This window comes from Calidris pugnax, unplaced genomic scaffold (assembly GCF_001431845.1).
Source record: "Calidris pugnax isolate Ruff unplaced genomic scaffold, ASM143184v1 scaffold178, whole genome shotgun sequence".
NCBI lineage: Eukaryota > Metazoa > Chordata > Aves > Charadriiformes > Scolopacidae > Calidris > Calidris pugnax.
Window position 1 is genome coordinate 6488449 of NW_015090986.1, and position 22813 is coordinate 6511261.

The 22813-nt window shown below is 37.5% G+C and overlaps 1 protein-coding gene across 1 annotated transcript in view; it reads right to left on the bottom strand.

The window, feature by feature from the left end:
• ZDHHC21 (zinc finger, DHHC-type containing 21) overlaps positions 1 to 22373 on the bottom strand; it is a 36579-nt gene extending 14206 nt beyond the window's left edge. Inside the window, exons 1-7 of the mRNA XM_014953861.1 lie at positions 22353 to 22373; positions 19751 to 19847; positions 15947 to 16150; positions 15102 to 15200; positions 12258 to 12369; positions 10406 to 10544; positions 1681 to 1797 (exon numbers count right to left, since the gene is read on the bottom strand). Coding sequence (XP_014809347.1) covers positions 1681 to 1797; positions 10406 to 10544; positions 12258 to 12369; positions 15102 to 15200; positions 15947 to 16100 — 621 coding nt within the window. The 5' untranslated portion in view covers positions 16101 to 16150; positions 19751 to 19847; positions 22353 to 22373. The remainder of the gene's footprint in view (positions 1 to 1680; positions 1798 to 10405; positions 10545 to 12257; positions 12370 to 15101; positions 15201 to 15946; positions 16151 to 19750; positions 19848 to 22352) is intronic.
• Between the last annotated feature and the right edge of the window lie 440 nt (positions 22374 to 22813).

The following is a 22813-nucleotide window of genomic DNA, read 5'->3' on the forward strand; positions in this document are numbered from 1 at the left end:
CAGCACAGTGAAAGAACACACTGGGAATTCATACCTGTTGCAGAGGCAGCACAGTTGGTATCCTGTGACAGAACAGAGATGGTCCAAGTTTCATGTGTATCTGACAGAATCAGATTCAGTCTGAGAGTTTTAATTTCATGTATACCAGAAGTATCTGAATGGATGCTGACTGCCACTGCCAAAACATAGTCTAGCTTCTGGCAGCACAGAGAACAAAATGGTAGACTTAGATTTTTTTATCCTTGTCTTCTTCTGTATCATTTCTGTGTTTTAGTGTAGTACCAATCACATGGCTTTTTGTTTCTTCTCCACTTAACAGACATCCATATTGCAGTATCTGAACTCTCAGGCTCCCTGAGTTTCTGTCTCTCCCACTACTGTGAGTGAGGGTGAGCAGAATTCAGATGTCTGCACCACTTCATCTAGTAGTAGTATCAGATTAGAAAAAAATCCAAACTCTAGAGGACACAGACACAAAGGCTGTGTGCCAGTATTTAAACAGGGAGGTGAGAACCTGTCAGCAAGACCCTGGAACGGAAATCAGGCACACACTAAAGGGACACAAAGATAAATCTGTAGACCTTGGGGTTGACAGATAGTACAGAAAGCAGTCTGGTAGAGCAGCTGGAGGATGGCAAAAATAATACACAGCATAGCTACAGTCACACAGAGAGCAGAAGGCAGTTAACTTATGTAAAGGTAGTACAACAAAAGCAATAAGCAACATTATAGGAAAAACTATACAGTAATTTTTGTCCTTTATTCCATACAAAGGAATTAATAATACATAATACAGTTAGGAGGTTTTCCATTATGCACCTACAAAGGTTAATATTGTGTAAACCCTCATAATCCCCAAACAAAATCTCAGGCAGATCTCAATCAGTTGTAGTCACAAAGATGTTGTTATCTTGTACACTAGTATTGCAGGCCAGGTCATAGACCCTTTCTGACATATACAGATCCAACTAATGTACTGCCTCTGTTTAACACTGCAGTACTTCAAACACTTGGATTCTCAACATAACTTTAAAGAATTCACTGGCAGCTATTAACTTCTAATGTCCAGAACAGGATGTTACAGCAACAAAAGCTTGTTTCTTATAGTTATCTATTAAATTTCCAAATTAATTTAACTGGAAAAATTTTCCACGCAGAGGATTGTTTTTCCTGTACCTTTAAATACAGAATATGCATTTGGACTGTAAATTGTACCTGATCCCATTCCACAGCTTAGTGAGGAATTGAAGAGATATGAACGTAAGCATATTTATTAAAATACTTAACAAAAAGTCTGTGTTCTCCAAACGTATGATTTATCAGTGGGCCTCACTGTCACAAAGTATAATTGAGACCAGGGCACGTGAAAGTTTAAAATAAAAACAAAAATCAGAAACCACAAATACGTACCTTGTACACTGCACAATTCCAGGAAAATGTATGGGTTTATTTTACTAATACAAATCAGGAAATTGCCTTGATAGGTGAATTATTAGACACTTGTTTGTTAGAAGACTTAAGACTTCCTTGGAGACAAAAGTCTTGGCAGAGTACATACCAAATAGGTGCCTCACACTGCAAGGGTTTCTCTAGTCTTCTCTTAAATGCAATGTGCTTTTCTGCTTTAATTAATTTTATTGAAAATAAAACTAATATATACTTCTAAAATTAGATACTTACAGTGAAAATACCCATTAGCTGAGTGTAAAAGAGTCCACTTATTCCACCTAATATTGTTAGACCCATGAAGGCAGATATTCTTAGGAGAGCAAGTTCATGTCTAAATACAAAAACATCCTAGAACAAGACAGAAAGAAGAGAGAAACTTTAGCACTTAAAAATTAATTTAAGTCTTTGAACCGAGTGGAAACACTAGATAAGAGCTGTTCTGAAGACTTACAGCTAAAGGCAAATACTGGATTTTTAAGCTACATTCCAAATCATTGATACATTTATGTGCTAAAATTATAAAGCACTAATTATTTATTTATACAGGTACACAGTTGTGGTTTTTTTCCAGACTGCTAAAAAAGCTTGTTCAGATATTTAAGATTTGGGAATAGAGTTAAGCTCAAATGGGTTACTCCTGATTTTTCCATCTCAAACTGTGCCAAATTGCTACACACAAGCTCCAAAGCATAAGAAACTCATTCTGTTAAAACAGTCTGATGTGTAAGCCTCCTGTATCTCAGCTCCTAGCCACAGCCAATTTCATTCTAACATCACCTCTTTTGTAATAAGGATAACAACATTCCTAGCTTGACTTTTGAAGATGGTACCTACAAAATCCAAATCTCTGTAGTGGATTGGTCTCACTGTAATGCTGTCTATTATCCAACATAAATTTATCTTTATCTTTTAAATGTGGACCTTTCCTGGATTATTTGCATATGGGTGCACAACCAAGTTGCCTCAGGTTACGGGAGGATATGAATTCACTGTATCAGCTGCTCTGGAAAGCCTGCTCTCTCCCAGCAGAAGATATGAAAAGTGTAAAAGAGTTTTATAGATCTTTTTCAAAGGATAAGACACCTTATATTTATCACAGGAAAACATTTGTACATGGCAGTTACTGTAGATGTACTGCGAGTTCACACCCCATCTTACCCTCTGATAATGAGTTAACACACCCATTCTCTTATTTATAAGTTACGATTATGTTCTCAAGGCTGTCTTTTGAATGTACACATCTGTTTTTCCACTTAGAAAAGCCAGATCACAGCAGGAAACTATTAAAACCTTTCAAGTAAACTTTAAATTACAACCAGAACATAAAAGTGAACTGAATGAAAAAAAAACCAAAACAAAACCAACCACTGCTTTTGATCTTTCCTTCTTTACATTCAACCAGTAGGACTTAAGGAAGTTGAATTCTTAGATTCAGGAATACTGGGTTTTAATTAAACAGAGAATAGTTAAAGTAAATTATATTTAGCAAAGAAGATTTTAGATTTAAATTATTTCTATAAAGTTTCAAAATATAAAATATATATATTATTTCTATAAAGGTTCAAAATACAAAGATTATACTGGATACTAAACATGTGAATAAAGTCAGTATTTAATGAACACATAGAATTCACCAATTAACCACATAAAACAAAAACCAAACCTTATCAGTCTTTTCTGAAATGGTAAGCCAGCTCTTGTTAGTATTGGCCTTTCTTGCTGCTGTAGAAAAAATATGCTTCATTTTCTTTTTTTTTTTTTTCAAACTCTTCTTACTCAGTTAATGAGTTAATTCAAAGTTATATCAACTCAGAATAAAAGCATTCCTACTAATCTTTATTGCTCTTTCCACCAGCCCACCAAGCTTTAACGAAAAGCAAGGTAAGACACAAGTTCTACTAGCTGTAAAATTGTTTCTCTTCATATGTTCATAGGTATGTTGTTTTATTATATCAGAAATGTTTTATCATAGTCAAACTCAACTTGATAGACAGCAGTGAAATGTAACAGAAGAGTGCCAACACTGAAGTCACATTCTGGATCTAGCATCACACTCCTCCATCAGAAAAAAGTTTAACACAGCTCTTAGCATCCTCCTCCCCCCATCTAATTAGAAGAGTTCCTTCTCTTGAGCATCATCTTCAGCAGGACAGAGAGACATCAGTCAACACATGCCAACAGAAAATCCTAGCATAAAGAAGGCAGGTTGCATTTTGCATTTGACCCTTCTATCCAGTGTTAAAACTAGAGGTACAGAAAAGGAAAAACCTTTCACACTGAAGTGAAGACTACTACTCTGTTTTTCTTTCCTTCCTTCCTTCCTGATTTCCTTCCTCCCTCCCTAAAAGATGAAAGCATCTACTGCAGAAGACTGGGGGTTGCTGACTTACTAATGATTAAGAGGTGACATCACCAATGTTTTTTCTAGCCATTACACAGCCCTAGGGGAATCAAACACCCTGAGGCAATGATGACCCGGAAATCAATACTGTGCCCTCACCTAGCACCCTGTCCAGAAATAACAGCATTTTTCTGTAGAAAACTAAACTATATGCAGGCACAGAGTCTTCTGGTAATCTGACCTTAATAACAGAGCTACTTTCACAATTCTGCATTGAAATAAAAACATGTGACTCGATGAAAACAGAAAAAAAAGAGGATTAAAAAAAAATCCATTTAGATCGTAGTAATAATAATAATTATTGTTATTATTATTTAGGGTGTTTCTGCTTTACATAAAACCTCAATACAATTTGTTTTTATTTTTCTCAGAGCTGATAAAGATTATTTTTCCCAGCCAAGAAAACCACCCCAAGACTAGTCAATAACCCTCTTTCAATGCATTTTGAACAGGTTCTCTTCAAACACCATTTAGGACTCACCAATCTCAGTGCAGTGCGAGTACTGAGACAGCCTGCCCCTCACAGCCTCCAGAATCACACTATCTGTGCTAGGAGAAAGAATCAGGCAGCCTGAGACACGCAGCATAACCACACGTAAGATAACATCACCAAGGGATGAACCTCTCTCTCATGGCACAAGATGGTTTTGTCCCATAGCAGCTTTTCCCCATGTTGTGGGCCAGGCTGATACACATGGCCTTAGCAAGCATGTTATAACAATGTGAGAGCTGCCTTTCAGGTAGCCCCTTTCTTCTCTCATTTTTGTCAACATCACAGCCAAAATTTCAGTTCATGTGGGTTGCAATGCTTTTTGCTTAGCATTTCCTATATAGCTCAGACATGCTCTCCCTCCAGGCTGTAGTCTGTTCTAAAGGTTTTTAAGTTCCCTTTAACTACTATTCCTATCCATCCAGTCAAAATGCAATGATTCTTGGCAACTTATAAAAGTGGGTAGAGATGTGTAAAACAGAAACTTGTCATAAAATAAGAAACGAAGTGTAGGCCCATAGGATTATGTTGAGGAATTGATTACAAACCATGAGATCAGGCATCTTTGTCTTAATAAGCAGTACCAATACACCCCACAAGAAGCCAGTAACCATGACAGACTCACATGAGACTTCCAGCAGAGCACATGCCATGTCTTCATCTGTGAGCATCAACTGTTATGGACGAGTGCTACCATCGACTAGGAAAACAACTATTAGAGCTTTATGCTTTCATGACGGAGTAGTTAAAAACAATGATGGGTCCAGCTCAAGATCACATTCAATGATATGACCACATTAACACGTCCCGGCCATTTGCAGTATTGGGTTATTATTTTCAAGGGTTTACAGCATTCCTTCAAAAACAGCATGCTCTGTACACAGGAAAGAGCTTTCAGCAAGACCAGCACATGACTATTGTATCTGCTACAGAAGACACAAACTGAAAAACAATCTTCATAAATTTTCATTTACAATGTAAGATTCCTTTATTCAATCTTGATTCGTTGGTGAAATATGATATACACAGAAATTAATATACTAACAAAATATATTAAGATACTTCATCTTTCTCTTGGGTAAGGGATTCCTCACGTAACACATGCTAACCTGCTTGTCTATTCTCAGTTGCAAATGACCAGGATGTCTGTCCCAGTCTGGTGATGAAGTCAGTCTATCAACTTGGCTATCATAAAACCAGTGCAGAATACAGAACAAAGCCAGGCTGTCAGATTAAAAAAAAAAAAACAAAACAAAAAATACAGAGTGCAGGTTTTGCAGAAAGAAAGTGGAAAGAGAGGTAAAAGGGAGAAAATTCACTCATGTTAAAAAAAAAAAAAGAAAATTAATTCATAGAACACAAGCTGCATTCTAATAAGCCTTTTGTAGAGATATTTATTATTAAAAACAACTGATGTTTACGTAAAGCACTTTTTGATTCAAAACCACTTCAGGTCTACTAAATGAGTAATACAGGAGGATAGGAGGATTTGGTCTATTTTGCAGAACACTGAGAAGGAAAATTTTGATGTATTTTCGTTTTCCTAAAAACTCTTACATCCTGTAGGTCATTTCATGACCCTAAGAGAACAGGTTTCCTTTAGATTCTCTTTACAATATAAATGGACTTTGGATGATCCATATTTCCAGATTTTAATTAATATTTGTTAATACATAATATCAAAATAAATATTACTGTAAATCATCTTCTCAAAAAGTATAATGAATATTTCCCAACACCTTTAATTTGGAATTGGGAAGGCTGAGTCCCAGACAGAGCAGGCTGATATTGCCATACTTCCTCCATAACGTTCCTCCCTTTCTACCAACAGAGCTCAGAATACTTCAAAAATTAGTTAAGTAACAATATTTTCATAGTTTGCAATAGACAACTGCAGAACCAGGAACAAAATAAAACTAAACCAGATCAAAGGGGTTTAGGTTTTCATGTGTCAGTGTTTTTTGCTATGACAGTCATTCTAGTAACATTTCTAGCAAACAGAACGTATCAGCAAAACTTCTTTTGCTGAAAAGATTAGAAGCCAAATCAGGTAAAATATACCACCAAAGCATTTACTTTTGCTTCTATTTCACCAGTTATGTCTAGAATCTGTGCCAGCACAGCCATGCAGAGAGCTACTATGTATTCATGAGAAGACTAGTATTTATTCTTCACATCTCACTATCCTCAAGATGAAGTACTTCCTAGAAGATATAGCATTCCTGACCTTGATGTCTTTTATTGAAGATGCAAAATTAAGAACATTCCAGTCCTAGCCTCTAAAAACCACCAAAGCTAGCAGAAGAACTTATATGCTGCTTTATCGAATTATTTATTTTTCTTCTGCTAGGATCTCACATAGACAATTTAATCACCATTTCCCTATTTCTAGCAGTAATTGTACTCCTCCTGCTGGACAAACAGCAGCAATAACCACAATCGATCTCTGACTGTATCAATTACAAGACCCAAGAATACTATAAAGCAGTATTCTGCTATAAGACCTAAAGTTGAAAGATTGTATCTTTACTGAAATAGCTTCCTCCATTAGCTTTATAGCTATCACCCTTACTGTACTAGACAATTAAAAATGTTTAGTTTTTTATTACTTAAGTCTCTAAAGATAATAGCTTTAAAAAACACAAGTTTTCATTCAGAAGGAAATACTAACATGCATACAGTGATCATATTTTCATAATGCATTCATCAGTACTGTGATAAAATGATTATTTCACAACAGCATGAAAAGGCATTTTAATTCTACAGCTTCTGTGTTATGTAGTATTTTATATCCAAAGAATAAAAATTAAGATAAAGGCACACCGCCAAAAAATTCACAAGTATTTTTAATGAGCAAAAAGTAAGCTAATTCCAGATGGCTGTTTAGAAAAAATTATCCAGTTTTCTGAATTTGTGCTAAACGCTAGCCCCTTTCAATTCAGAAAACATTAAGCTCTTGGTTACAGCCAAAATTTTGACAAAGAATAGCACTTCCATGAAAGGTAGAAGGTACTGAAGTCTCTGGAATGCTGTGGTACTTCAGCTTTAATTGATATACAAGGACTAAAAGAATTTTGCCCGATGCTTTCCTAAAATCCTAATAGTAGGCAAAATGTCTCACTGGTCCCATCAAAACTATGTAATTCTGACAAATTATTTGTGGCACAAAGTTGCACGGCATCACATCCTTAGCCACACTTTAAAAAATCAGCTTAAGAGGGCTCTGATGTCATCTTCAGATGACAGATATATTCCAGGTGGATGAAAAGCTGGACAGCAGTCGATAATGTGTACCTGCAGAAAACCAACAATATCCCAGGTTGCATCAAAAGAATCATAGCCAGCAGGTCAAGGAAGGTGATTCTGCCCCTCTTCTCTCTGGAAGAGATCCCACCTGGAGCACTGCATCCAGCTCTGGAGGCCTCAGCACAGGAAAGACATGGACCTGCTGGAGCAGGTCCAGAGGAGGGCCACAAAAATGATCATAAACGATCACAAAAATGATGGAGCACCTCTCCTGCGAGGACAGGCTGAGAGAGCCTGTCACATCTTCTAAAGGCTAGATATTAAAAGTAGAGCCCTCTCCAAAATTCTTGGAATTAACCCAGTTAAATCACCAAGAACAAAGTTTTATATGTATTCATTTTTTGAACTGTTAATAAATATTTATTATTACTTCTTTAGAGGTTGTAAACCATCTGAAGTAAACATGATTTCCCTATTCCTCTCTTGCACAGACCAAGCAAATAATTTGTTTCCCTTTCATCATGTTTTTAAAAAGCAGGGCTAACAAACAGAACTTGGGTTCATTATCTAAACACAGTGCAAGCTAGAACATTCAGGGGACTCTCACAACCAAAAGGAAATATTCTTCCATTAAGTTACACTATTAGAGAAGCAGAACCGACTTCAGACAAAGATTTTATCTTTGGAAAATAACACTCCTTCTAGAAGCACCGCAATATCCAGTCCAGTACACAGGTCAGTATCATTGAGAAGCCTTTGCACTTGAAACCTGCAAACCCTCTGCACAGGAGGCCTCCTGAATACAGAAAATATAGAAGATTTCCCTGTCCAGAAATATAGTAGGTTAACTTAATTTATAAATTAAAAAGAAGTTTACAAAACTACTGAAACTAGAAGAAAAGGCATTTACAGTTAGTTACCTTTCAAAAATGTTAGATTTCCAAAAACCCAAAATGTAACACATTTATAAGAAATTTTACTTAGGTGACTGATTTCGTCGCTAATACAGAAAGACTGCAATTTCATATGCCTTTTAACTTTAATGCAGCTACAACAAATCAAAATAGCTCTCTCCAATCTCACAATGCCTGTAAAACAAGGTAGATATCAAAAGCTCATCTGCAAAAAACTGGAAACAAGTGAAAAATGCGAGTACTCCACTTTTAAGAGACACATTTTACAGGTTTCTCTTAGTTTGCAGGGCAGTGTCTAGGGAAAGATGCTCCAAGCAGAGAGCAAATTCTTCTCTTTTCTGTATTTCTAGAGTTCCTTAAACCATTTAAATGGAAATACTCATATAGATTAAAAAATTAAAAATGAAATTCCTTTAGAATAGAAGCTATTCTAAGAGAGATCTGCAAAAATCCTCAACTTTGCCACATTCCATATTATAAAATGTTGGTATCTCTCAACTTGAACATAATGTTTTTATTAGTTCTGGATGATCCAAGGAGCATAGTCATCCTACATTTTCAGCTCTCCTTTGACACAACATCTTCACATACACTACAGACTGATACGGGAGCAAATAAGCTTGGAAGGCTATGCCCCATTCTTCTCCAGAAGTAGAACTTTTCAGGAAGTTAAACATTTTAGTTTATACCATTTAGGATAAAAAAATAATGTAGGAAACTTAAGTTCATCAATAAAATGGAAAACAGGACTTGCCTTACCTATAACCAAAGGCCAGTCTCCAGCAGCCTTGAAAGGCAGGTGTGACCCATCAGCAGAGAGTATGCTGGAGTGTCACATCAACAGAGAACAAAAAAAAAAAAAATCTGCAGCACTTCAGTACTTGGGAAAAATCTTAACAAAATTTAGAGTAAACCATCCATTTCTGGGATGGTCTTAGCCGCTTCACTTAGTACATCTGGAATGTTATCTAACTTTGAATTTGTTTTAAACTTGTTTTCTAGGTTTTTCTCTGTAGTGCGCTTGTATTTGTTACAGTCCAGTACAAAGTCCACTTCAGATTTGAGGCAGAAGTTTTTAGTTTCTTTATGAGCAAGACCTCATAACATTTTCCTCAAAAGAAAGAACATCAGCTTTGCTATTCTAGCACTTCCAACCATTCAGTAACTTTCAAGCAAACCTCTTGAATATTCTGATCATTAGAGATAATAGACATAAATGAGCACCAGACACAGAGACTTTACAACTTCAGATCCTTAGTGGAAGAAATTCCTTATTTTTTTCACTCTATTCCAATCCGTAAGCCATTTTCTCCGTGTGCTCAACTCCATTTCACATGACAACATGTTGAAATATGATAATAGCATGGAGTCCAAGTAAAACAAACCAAATGCAATTCTCTCTTATGACCTTTTCAAAGCAACACAAAATATTGCTTCAAAACCAATGGACATTTTTTTCTCCTTTCAGAATGATCACATGGTTTTTTCTCATTTTTCTGGGAACATCAGCATCTTTCAATAGGGACTTAGGATAGATGTATACTCTGCACAGATTATAGATTTACTTTGGAGAAAGTAAAAAGAAGTTCGAATATGCCTAAAGTAGCTACCTTGCTTCTTCCCAGCATTTGCTAATCACTTCTGAAGGAACCTAACCATTTCCATCCTCCTTTCCTAGATTTCTAAGAAAACTAACATTGTGTTTTTAACACATAAAAAACATATACCCTTTTAGAATGATACTTACTTACCATAAATCAGTTTGCTCACTTGATAACATACACCTGGGTGAACTCTCCACTGTTAACCAATTGAGCCAGCAGAAACATGTAGTAACTAGATACCAAATAAATTACACTGCAGTACTAGCTATTTATTCACTTTGTAAAGAAAACAGATTCTTACCCAGTTTTCTTTTTTCAGAGGGAAAAAGTAGTAGAAATGGCAGAAATCAAGTATCAATGTATAGGAACTAAGGATCTGAGTGTAGAAACAGAGCTGTAAAAATAGCCAGTGATTGTCTTCACCAACACAATTGTTAATCCTGCAGAGAAACAAAGTGTACATATTTGTTTGTAGCTTAAAATATAAAGACAAAATATAAAGACTTTAACACTGCGTTTATGATATGCAGTTACTGTGAATAAGAGAAGTTTTAATAGAGGTTATAAGAGTATTAGAAGTTATGAGCAAACATAAGAACTACTGATTAATCACTCCATTCTTAATCAAAGTGACGGTCTGTATGTTAGAGATGACAGTTACTGTAAACAGTGATTTCCTTATACTGCCATTAAAAGTTACGTTACTTAGATCACAGCTTAGAACAGTAGACATATTTCTCCATATTTTCATGTGGCAGAGGTATTCCTGCAATGTTAAGTAAAACTCAAGTAACCAAATTATTTTTTTAAAGTCTGCAAAATTTCATAGTAATATTTATTATCTTCTGCTACTCAACACATTTCAGTGGTTGTGTACTGTGTAGAGTCCAAAAACTGGAAAATGCAAATAAATAATACTGGAAATGCAAATAAATAATTTGGAAAAAAGTGTGATCACAGGGTACCTCAATGACAAATAAGCACGATTTAAGGAAGGAGCCTAGGAAACAGAAGGCAGAACAGGCACCTCTATTCAGAAACTCCTGCATACTCCAACATAATGAAGTAAAGGAATCATAAGGATTCTAGAAATACTAAGTACCAGAGTTTTCTAGATTCTAGAAATACTAAGAAATACTAGAAAATCACAAGGATTCTAGAAATACTAAGTACCAGATTTTTTTACCAGACCTTTGAAATCCAGGTCTAGTCTGCTCCACAGGAGTTACTTTGATGCAAAAAATGTGGTGAGGTCACAATTTCATATAAGCATTGGCACAGACATCAGTATAAAGCTAAGCTATAACAACAAAAGCACTATACTGGTACTATTTTCTGGAGCAGCGATTGACAAAAAGGGTAGTGTGACAAATAGGTTATCAACGCAGGAGGATCCTCATGTCAGTTCTGTCCTCTGCAGTTCATCATTGCTGTCTTGCTGGAAATGGTACTGCAGAACTACTGAAAGAAATGTTTGACTTCATTTAAGCTACAAACACGTAGTTTATATAGAGAATTTCAGCCAGATAAGTTCATTTTGACTGAAACTAGTTAGAGAACACCAAAACAAGCAATTTCGCTATAAAATCAGAGAGGTTACGACAATAAGGGCATGGTATGAGTCAATAACATTTTCTATTCAGCACAGTCATTTGGTAAACTAAAAATCAAAAACTGTCTGAAACCATGATCTATTTTTATTATCGTAAAGAGAGTCCCCTCTTATGTTAAAATTGTAAATTTTTTTTCAATCCAGGAAACCTAAATATTGTCTAATTTCCTACCAAAATATCTTTTCCAGCATCAAAAAATAAATTGCAACAAATTATAAAAATCTGCAATCTACAAATTAATTATGCTGAGATCAGTTTTAGGAGTAAAAACTCCAATTCTTTAAACAAAAGATGCGAATCTTCCTAAACCATACAGCATATAACAATTTGACAATGATTAAATGTCACACTGCTCTTACTGTCAATTTTACCTGCAGACATAAGAATGTCTCAAAGCTGTTCTTTTCCTGCTTTGAATGCCTAAATGATTGAGCATTACTAGGACAGAAATATGACAAATGAGCAATAGTCAAGACCAAGAACTCTGAAGTTATTCACTAAAACAACAGCAGATTGTTAGAACGAATGTACTGGTCTTACCATGGACAGTGGTGATCCATCCTCCTCACACAATGTCCACAACGACTGCAATGGTGTGAACGCTTTGGTCTCATCATATTGCATTTGTTACATAATTCCCAATATTCTCGTTCTAGGTGAAAATTTAAAGATACCTTAGAGAGATTTAAACTCAGTACAGCATGCTAGTGATGAATCTATATGGTAGCAATTCAAAGGGGAAAAAAAAATAATCTTACTATGATCTGAGAAGGGTAGGCAGCATATAAAAGCTTTTTTTTCCCCAGTGTCACCTTAATTAAACAGGGAAAACATTACTGCCCCTCTGTGCCAGTTTTCTTCTCCAAAACCCTCTCTCTTCCTGTATATTTCTAGGGAGTAACTACTATGGCACAAAACACGCCACCCAAACAAGGAAGACCATAATTCAATTCTTTTCTTACATGTTTACTGTGAAAAAACATATCTGCTAGACAGAGCCACCCCGCAATCTCCCTGCCATTTCAAAACCTCCTGAGAAAATACTGCTACTTAAATTTGTCAGAGTTAGCCAACTAAAATAAAATACACAATGAACCCTTCAGGAGCACCTCCCATCTCAAAGCCTTTTAAGACATGCATCTCACAACATGCAATGTTACATGTAAGACAACAAAAGAACAGACAGAGGATAGGCTTGTATTTAAAAATATGCACTATTTTGGATGCCCAGTGTGAAATTCCTTAAGCTGATCTCCAGAGATACTGAGTAGCTGAAACTTCCTGGAGCCACTATTGTTCAGCTTAGCTATTATTTATCCCAAATTCCAAATTTATCTTCAAATTCTAAGAAAACTTTGAAAATGAGAATTCAAATGATATATTCAGAAAGTTCATATTCACATGGGAAACAAACCACACCAACACTTTAATACTTTTATTCACAAAACCATACACTCTCTGCCTTTAAGGAATATAGGGACATGACTGAGAACCTTAAATACTTTGACTGGTTGTTTTTACCTAAATAGAACTTTTTTGATGCAGAGAAATCTCTTGAATTGGTCGGGAAAAATAAATAAGCTTAGATTTCAGAGTAAGACATTCTGAAATTCAATATAGTAAAAGCACTGTCCCTATGGAAACAAAATAAAGTTAAATTCAGCACTTCTGAGCCACCTGCAGGCAGCTCTAATCTTGTCTTTCTTGCTGTAAAATAACATTCGGACAGTGCAAGTAAAGAAGCCCAATATCTGAGATCATTAAACTAGTAATAATGCCAGATGGAAAGTGATTTACAATCTGTTCCCACAAATCCAGTGTCACAAAGGTGTCACTCCCTAACAAGGTAGCTACCAGCAGAGTTCACAAACACCCCAACTTCATTTTTGAATGCAGTTTATACCATGCAAAAACATATCTTCCCCTCAACCTAGAGAATACCAGAGAACTGAAGTGCTACTTTATAAAGTACAAAATCTCTGATCTAGCCCACACCAAATCACAGTATCAATGTCACAGTCAAGCCTAAGTGTTCCATCTTCAGAAGTATCTATAAATAACCATTGACATATGAAATGAATGGAGCATGAAGAAGCTGGAGAGCCGTTCAAAAGGATCTCTTAAAAAAGAAATAAACATTTGTGCACAACAGAATTTGTACTGATCCTGGTATTTTGCAGGTAAATCAACATTCAATCACTGTAATGTCATCTGTAACTGTACTGAGAGTCTTCATTCTCCAGCTCAGGTTGCAGAACCCATGTTGTTCTTCCTGCAGCAAGAACTCTTGACTGCAGGGCCCAAGTCTGAGCCACTTCTCATTTTACAGGATCAAAGTCTCAGGTACCAGAGGCATAAAGAACATTGACAGGAGATTTTCTGCAATCAGTGTGTCACATCTGAATCCCAGAGAGATCTGCTATCTGTTGCCTAGTTTCTGCACATCATATCAGTGCTGAGGCTAAACAGATCATGTTTCCAGACATATCACCCTGGATTCTCACTAACATCAGGAAGAGAGAGCAAAATGTTATCCCTGGCATCCACCACATTTTCAAGACAAGACTGAAATATTCACCCGTCGCTGCATTTGATACATTTCCTACATTCAAAAAGTGTTTTCTGTTAATGTGACAAAACCCATGCTGTTTAATAGCCCTACTCCATTCTAAACTGCTATGTAAAAGCTCTATGCATTAAGCAAGCACTTTAATAGCACCAAACAGTTCTTAAAAATGTTGGCTTTCTCTGTTGAAGAAAGGTTTCAAATTCCCTCCAATTTTTAGAGCATCAGATGTCATACAGGAATTTTGTTATAAATTCACAAGGACAGAAGTTGCTACTCTATAGCATGCAATGCAATCAGTATCACATTTGTTTGGTTAACAGCCCATACAAACACAAGTCACCAAAAAAAATGTGTAAAAAATGCACAGGTAAAATCCAGCATAAGAGTACCTTCTACCACCACTTTCAACATCTTATAAATTTGTTTAGAAAAAAGCTGTAGAATTACAATGACTAACCATCTTTAAACATTTTTTATTAAACATTATCAAGTTAGAAGTATATGCAATATGTTTGGAAGCCTAGAATGCAAAAAGATTCTTCCCACAGAAAAGTTTCCTAGCAGAAGTTCCTACATAGCAAAACCTCTGATGGAATACAAGTTTTGAAAAAGAAGTTTTGGGTCTACATAAAGGAAAGTGCTAGAACTTTATGAGCTAAACAGTAACATACCAATTTGAATTTCATTAACAATATAGGCTTCAACAGAGACACCTCATAGTTTCCATCAAATCTCACAAAATCAAATTGGCTACTAAATATTTTGAGGACATTAAAATAACCTTTATTCGATTACACAGAAACAACTTAACATACCTGTAATTGGTATCTTTGGGTTTTCAGGTAGCTTTCCTGGATCAGCTACTGAGGCTCTTAGTAATGAAACTATACAAAACAATGAGCAGAAGTAATAACCTGGAAAAATAAATAAGCATGTTAGTCTTTTCCAGGTGCAGTGAGCACTGAGTTGGAAATTAGTCAGCTTTCTCATTCAATTCCAGATGTATTTTCGGTACTATACATTCTACAATATTAAGTACTCTCCAGTCTTAAAAGGCTTTGATATCACCAGAAGGATGCCACTATGATCTTACTAATGTATTGAAGAAGTAGTTCCTCCAGTGTCTTATCAAATAAGCACCAATCATTTTACACTTCGAAGTCTCTATGTGAAAGGACATTCCCAATAGTCCATCTTCACTTAAAATTTGGTTGCAGTTATAATTCAAGCCTTTTCCCCAGCAAAACCTATTAGCATAATTCATACTAGCTGATCCACCCAGGGATGTATGAAAAAACTAACAAAACTCAGTTTGTCAACCATCAGTTCTACCACCCCAAATTCTGACAAGGACTCAGAGTTGTGGGCCTGAAATTCTATCAACAAGTTTTAGCTATGTGACCTGAAAGCTGTATTAATGCTTTTCCCCAGTTTCCACAAAAACAAATTTTGCCATAACACCTCTAAAATGAACAAAGTGTCTCAGCTTCTCAGAACACAAAAATGTAGGCTCCATCCCACTACTCTCATCCTTTAACTTATTGTTTATCTTTAGCCTTCACCTTATTCTATTTTTTCTGACCTTTCTGATGTATATTAACTACTGCCCAAAGATACTATTTTTACTAGCAGAAAAAAGGGCTAAGTTAAATTGACTTACACAAAATTGCCACAACTGAAATATGTCCCTCTTCATAGTGAGGAAAAAGGATGACTTTTGGAATGAAGATTGTATTGTACAGCCAGACAAAGATAATCAGGCCCATGCAGCACCAACCCTGAGGGTCAACCACAAAGTGAATTCGTCGGCCCATTGAACACGAACAGGTAATAATCTGTCTCAACCCAGGAAAAAAAGCTTATCCTAGAGAGACAAATAAAAAAATAAATATAAAAATGAGTAAATTAACCAGTATCATGCATCCTACAGGGTTCCACATACATTCAAAAAACCCATCAGCTATTGACTTAAGGAATTAAATGAAAACTTACAGACATTTCACATGCACTGTTCAAGTACTAGGAAGAGAAATATTTTATAATTTCATTAGTAAGTTATATCTCACTAAAAAGTAACATTTATCATCAAGATCCAAGTAAAACAAGTACCTGGGAAAACTATTAAGTAATAGGTAAAGCAAGCAACTGGGAGCAGCAAAGGATATAAGCACTGAAGAAAAGAAGTCATAATAAAAAGGTTCTAAATAAACAAGAAATACAGGGAATAATTTATGTTATACAAGGATTCATCCCACCTACCTATCATAGCCTCCCAACTGTATTTCAAAATTATTTTTTAAAAGCTTGCATGCTGAAATAGTCACAAGCTCTCCTAGGAATCTGTCATTTATAGCAAACCAATAGAGAAAAGAATAACAGTGCCCTAACACCTTTCATGTAGAAGATTAAGGGGTATCATACAACAGTAAGCTTTCTTACTATTAATCACACTTAAAACATCAAAGTTTCCATTCTGAAAGTTTAGCGTGCTGGGTTCTTTTTTGCTTTAGATGGAAGAAACCCTACCAAGTCCTACAGTATGAACTTCAGAGCTTCACAAGCTAATTTCCATAAAAACAGAGCCCTAAGTCATAAGCACTATTCAGCAGAACCTTCAAGGGGAAGATTACTGCTGTTGCACTATCTGCCAGGCTGCCTCCATATACATATCTTAACATTGCAACACACACACACAAATCCCAAGCTACACTCCTACCCATTAGTTTCCCTGACTTCTGGGCTTCAGGGAACTTGTCCACTTCAGATGGTTTTCTTTCCATTCCTTTCAGCTTCTACTTGTTGCACTGAAATTTCATATTGTTTATCAGTCATCTGTTTATCAGTCACCCTCTGTTTCCAGGGGTTTTGGTCACTTGTCTATCTTCACTTGCTTTCACAATTTCTCTGCTTATTATTATCCACAAATTTCATTAATGTAGGTTTCTTCTTCTTCTAGATCTCTGATCAAAATCAGACTCAAATCACCTACCTGACATTCTTTCACACTTCTCTTATTTATCACAACCCTTTGTTTGCTGTGTTCTAGTGTAACAGTGTTACCATTCAAGGATAGCAGAGTATTGTGCATACTTTTATCCTAAAAATCCATCAAATTTGTTTTGTAAACCCATGTTGCATACTGAATACAGCTACCATGCCCTTAAAGTTGGTTTCAAGTCCATAATCATATAAGGTATTTAGGCCTGTATTTACTATTCTTTTTACATTTTACTTCCTGCATGCACCATAATCTGTTGTATACATGGTATTAATATACGACAGACGTATGTTCAGTCTCTAGACATATAAATGATGTAGTATTATACTCCTGAATCTGCCAGTTCTTAAAGTGCCTCTGTTGTAAGTTAGCTTTGATAACCTGCAGGTTTAGAACTAAAAAACAGTGTATGTCATTCTAAGCATGCACTGATGGAAGACCTGTCTCATCAAACAGAGAAGCTGTGGGAGAAGGTGAGTAGACTGTACCACACCAGGGATGATGAAAAGGAGATGGACCAGATACTCACCACAACCCTGCAGCTACTGGAACATGAAGTCCCACCACACTGATGAGAAGGGGGCAGAGCCTTACCTTGTCAGGCTGGCATGGAAGAGTTGAGTCTGGTGAAGCTTGAGAGCTTCTGAGCTCTGGCATTAGGAGGACAGTTCCTGCTCCACTTGCAGCTCTGATCTACAGAGCAGGTTCTGAGCCCTGACAGCAAGCAAAGACGGGGAGCTCTGTTCAATGAAGCCTCCAAGGTGGCTGTGCCAGAGTCCTGTGGCCACACAAGGCAGGACAGGGCAAGGAACACTGGTGGCAAACTCCCTGCTGCAGGGACAGATAGACCTCTGCCGGCCCAACCTGTCACCTGGCAAGGTTTGCTGTTTGCCAGGGGCTTGGGTCCCTAGTAGTACTCTGGCCCTCAGACTATTATCCTCAGCTGCTCTTCCACAGGGGTACCAAGGATACAGACAAGGGAGATGGAGAGTATATCAAGCATGGCTACATGGCTCGGAGTATGAGGACCCAGGCGTGGGGAGAGCATGGGGTGTCTCCTTCATCCTACTGGTAAAGGGGAAGGACTTGAGGAAGAGGAGACAGATCCTGCAGACCAACAACTGGTTGTGCAGCTTGTGTCAAAAGCTAGGACTCAGCTTTTACATCCATTGGACCTTCTCTGAAGATCAAGAACTGCGAGGGAAGAGGTGCAGGATCCACTCAACACTATGTGGGGCAAAAGCATCTTTGGCAACTGGCTGGTTAATCTGCTAAGGGGAGGCTGGGACTAGGAATGATAAGAGAGGGAGGTGGTGACCTACAATCGAGTGAGGGACTGGTGGTCAGGGTTTGGAAGCAAAGGATGCAGCATGATGTGGAAAACAGAGATTTTATAATCAACAGAACAAAGGTGAAGTGGAGCCACATCAAGTGTCTGCACACACCTGATACACTTGGATGTACTGGGATATCGTTAGGAAAGCAGAATTCCATTCGCATCTGAATCTGGTGAGGGATACTAAGGTCAAGTACAGCATACTTACAGTGTATTTACAGGGCAGTGTAAGGAAGGCTAGTGGAAACGTGGGTCTGCTGCTGAATAGGGTGGTGAAAAGATACAAAAAGGTCAAAGTGCCACCTTCACCTTGCTCTTTATGGGTAAAACCTGCTTTCTGGAAGCCCAGGCCCCTGAAGACCAGTGGGAAAGTCTGGAGCAAGAAAGACTTACTCTGACCAAGGGAGGATCAAATTAAGAAACCTTTAAGCAAACTGGACATAACACTTCTATGGGACCTGATGAGATGCCACCATGAGTGCTGAGAGAGCTGGCCCTGTGAGGCCCCTCTCGATTATGTTTGAAAGTCTTAAGCTTATGGGTGAAGTTCCGGAGGACTCAAGAAAGCAACTGTCAACCCTGTTTTCAAAGGCAAGAAAGAGGATGAAGAACACAACTGAAGGTGTGTTAGCCTCACCCTGATCCCTGGGAAAGTGGAGTAAAGAATCCTGGAAACTGTTTCCATGAAGGAAAAGAAGATGATTGGGAGGAGTAAGCATGGATTTACAAAGGGCAAATCATGTAGACTGATAGAAACAGAGTCCAAAAAAACTAGAGGCAGCTAGAAACACTGCTGACTGCTGAGGAATCCATCTGTTTTCCATCTTACCAAAACATCAGAGATTCCATGACTTCACAGTGTTTCCTCAGAAGGGGAAATAACAGCTCAACAAACAAAACAGAGAGATGTAAGTACTGAAATACTTGTTTCCGAGTGACCTAAGTATAATGTGTGAGCAATAAACAGCGAGAGAGATCCTGAGAAAACAGTAAGAAAGCTCATAATGGAAATATATCCCGAATTTTTATAACCCAATGACTAACTTTTGCCTGCATAACATTATTCACTTTCATAATTACAAAACCAAACCAAACCAAACACAAACACGCACACCTCCTCAAACCCATACCTTTGATGGCAAGTTCCACAATTAAATTGGAACTATGCAAAAAAAGGCCCCATTCTCAAGAAAGGGAGATTTTTCATCATCGTCTTCTGTATCTTTTCTGAAAGAAACAGAAAATTGTGTGAGACTCAAACAATCATCATCAGTGGTTTAAAGGCAGCATATTACCTTCTATTCTGTTCTTCATACCTCACTTTACTGAGTAATTTCCTCTCAAGCTATTCAGAGAGACATCCAGATCCTTTGCCAACCCAGCCCAAATCACACCACCATGTCTGAAATGACATGCCAATTCTAACTAGTGCTCCTTCATTTCAGTTCTAGGACATTTTACAATTTTAATATAGATTTAGAAGGATGGGAGTGTTCAGAAAATGGTCTATATTAAACTGTACTACTCCTAGTGTTTTTCAGTTACTTTAAATTGTGATACACTTGCTTCTTGCATGCCCATTATAATGATAAATTAAGTTTTATACTTTTCATTATATTTTTGTCAGCAATACTGTATAAGCAATGTCAATATACTACTTCCTCCAGCAGAGTGAGCTTTTCCCGCTCTCCCTCTTGGTTTATGTATCATACATAAATATGTAATGGGTATAAAGAAGACCTAACACATGCACGTTCTGATGATTACATAGAAAATACTAGATTCCAATTCAACTCACGGACAAGATGAATTTACAGCCTTCTCTTTTTAAATATGCTTTTTTAAAAAAATCTATACTTACTCTTTCAAATATAATGTCAAATAAAGGAAGAATAATTTCAAATAATTCTGTTCTCTAGGATGCACCATTTCTGATAAAAAACACCACAATAAGTGGTGGACCAAAGAAGTCTATGAGTAGGTTTACAACAAATCAGTACTCATACATGCAATGCCTAAAATTTTCCAACGAAATAATTTAGGATAAACCACCCTAATGTTGGAAATGTCATGTGTTTCCTTCCTTTTACCCTAATTTATAGCTATTTTTCTAAATAAACATCTCAAACACACAGGATTGGAAAGTAAACAGTACATGTGGCTGTGAAAAGAGTCAGATTTACCGAAACATAACTGAGTCTTTCCTACATGATCAAGAATTGTTCTTGCCTTTCCAAAAAATAGTTTTACTGCAGGATGTCTGGACATCACTTTTTCCTAATCCTTTTCTTTCTGCCCAATTCAATTAATGATATCATAAACTCAGTATTTGTTCACTACAGTCACCTCCAATATGACTTCTGATGTGATGTCCACTGAACAATGAGACCACAGAATGAGTCACGCAGGCAGAAAGTCAATTCCGAGAAATGAGAAAGCTTTGCACTAACCAGAAATGTTAGCATGAAAAAAAGATTGGTTTCATCGGCTCATTTGAATGTAAACTTCAAAAGAAGTATGCAATTTTGCATCAGGACTGTCCCAAAACATATTTAGAAAAATCTGTGTCATAAGGAAACCCAATACAAGCACTATTCAATTTTGCATCCTAAGAAGCATGACAACCAGCTCTGGTGGCATGCTGCTCCTTGCACTTTTATGGTTGTTGCATTGATACATAAGTAGAAACCAAGGTGCTATACGTTCTGCATCACCTTAGCCGTGGACTTCTATTTCAAAAGTATGAAATCTGACTTCCAGAACTTTTTTCACAAACACTTAAATAAGTCCAGAATGACACAGATGAATAATTCATAGTACTCTTCACTGTGAAACACAATTTTAAGACCACACACAAACTGAACTATTCTATGCTCTATAAAATACACTTCTAGAGTAAGAAAAACACCACTTTCTAAAAAGGCTGTATTCTAAGCAACTCAGAAAAAGAAGCAGGGAACAGAAACATGAGAGATACACTAGCTCAAATTTTTTGTGATAGCCCGGGAAAGACCATAACAATCAACAGCCTCCATCAACTTGGTGTGGTTTCAGATCTGTGACTTTCCCGAAATCTTAAGAATTATTGCCAAAAGTTATTGATACAGAACTAAAATCACACCACCAGGAAAAAAAAAAAAAAGTGGACTTGAACCAAACAACTAAACTACTTTCAACTACATTTTAAAGAAGTCACTTACGTGATGTTATCAAGAGTCGGAACAGAATTATCATTACACCTTTTGCAACTCCTCCGTTTAACAAAACTGGTATCTGAATAACCAGTTAATACAAGCAGCAGCATATTTGTGCCGTGACAAAACCCCACGTTCCCATCACTGCACATGTTCATACAAGAGTGGGTTGTCAGGAGGGACCATGGCGCTGCACAGCTGCCAGGTGGCTGCCGACAGGTTGGTTAAGGTAGGCGAGGCATTCCCACCCAATTATTTTTTCATAGACAGGACCATGCAAGGCGCACCTGTAAACAGCTACTGCCTGCATGAGCGGATGTTTACAGAGACCAGAAATGCCACAGAGGCTCGGACTGGGAGGTGGCTTGATGTAACGCATACACACACTATATCCCCATCGATCACAAACCCGTAACAACTACCTTCACCCACTGCTGACCCAACAGCCACTTGTTGAGAGATGGGTATTTGCTAAGCACATCGCTGGCCAGGCCTTCAGCGCGAAGGGGAAGAGGAGCCACAGTTCCATTTTACTAACCCCGGGAGGTGGAAAATGAAAGTGAGAAGCGAGGGAAGGTCAGAGGACGTTGGCGTTTCCTTGTGCGGAGCTGCCCAGAGCAGGTGGCCAAGCAAAGTACACACACCCCTGCCATCACTGCCCCGGAGCAGCAAACGGCCCCCTCACCCCTTAGGAAAACAAAACAAAACCACAAAAACATAAAAAAAAGCAAAAACCAAAAAAAAAAAAAAAACCCAAAAAACCAACGGCGTGGTGGAGCTGTGTGAAAATGACAGCGTTTCTTTATTTTACAGATGAGGTGACATTCGCCAAGCCTGCTCAGGACTCCCCCCCACCCCCAAAGGCTCCATACAGCAAGCAGCACTCCCCCGGTCAGTCAGGGGGCAAAGCCGTCCGCCCAGGGCTGGTAACGCAGGTCTGACACAGGCAAAGCCCACGCCTGAGACCGGCGGCGTGGAGGCCCCCCCCTCGCCCTCCTA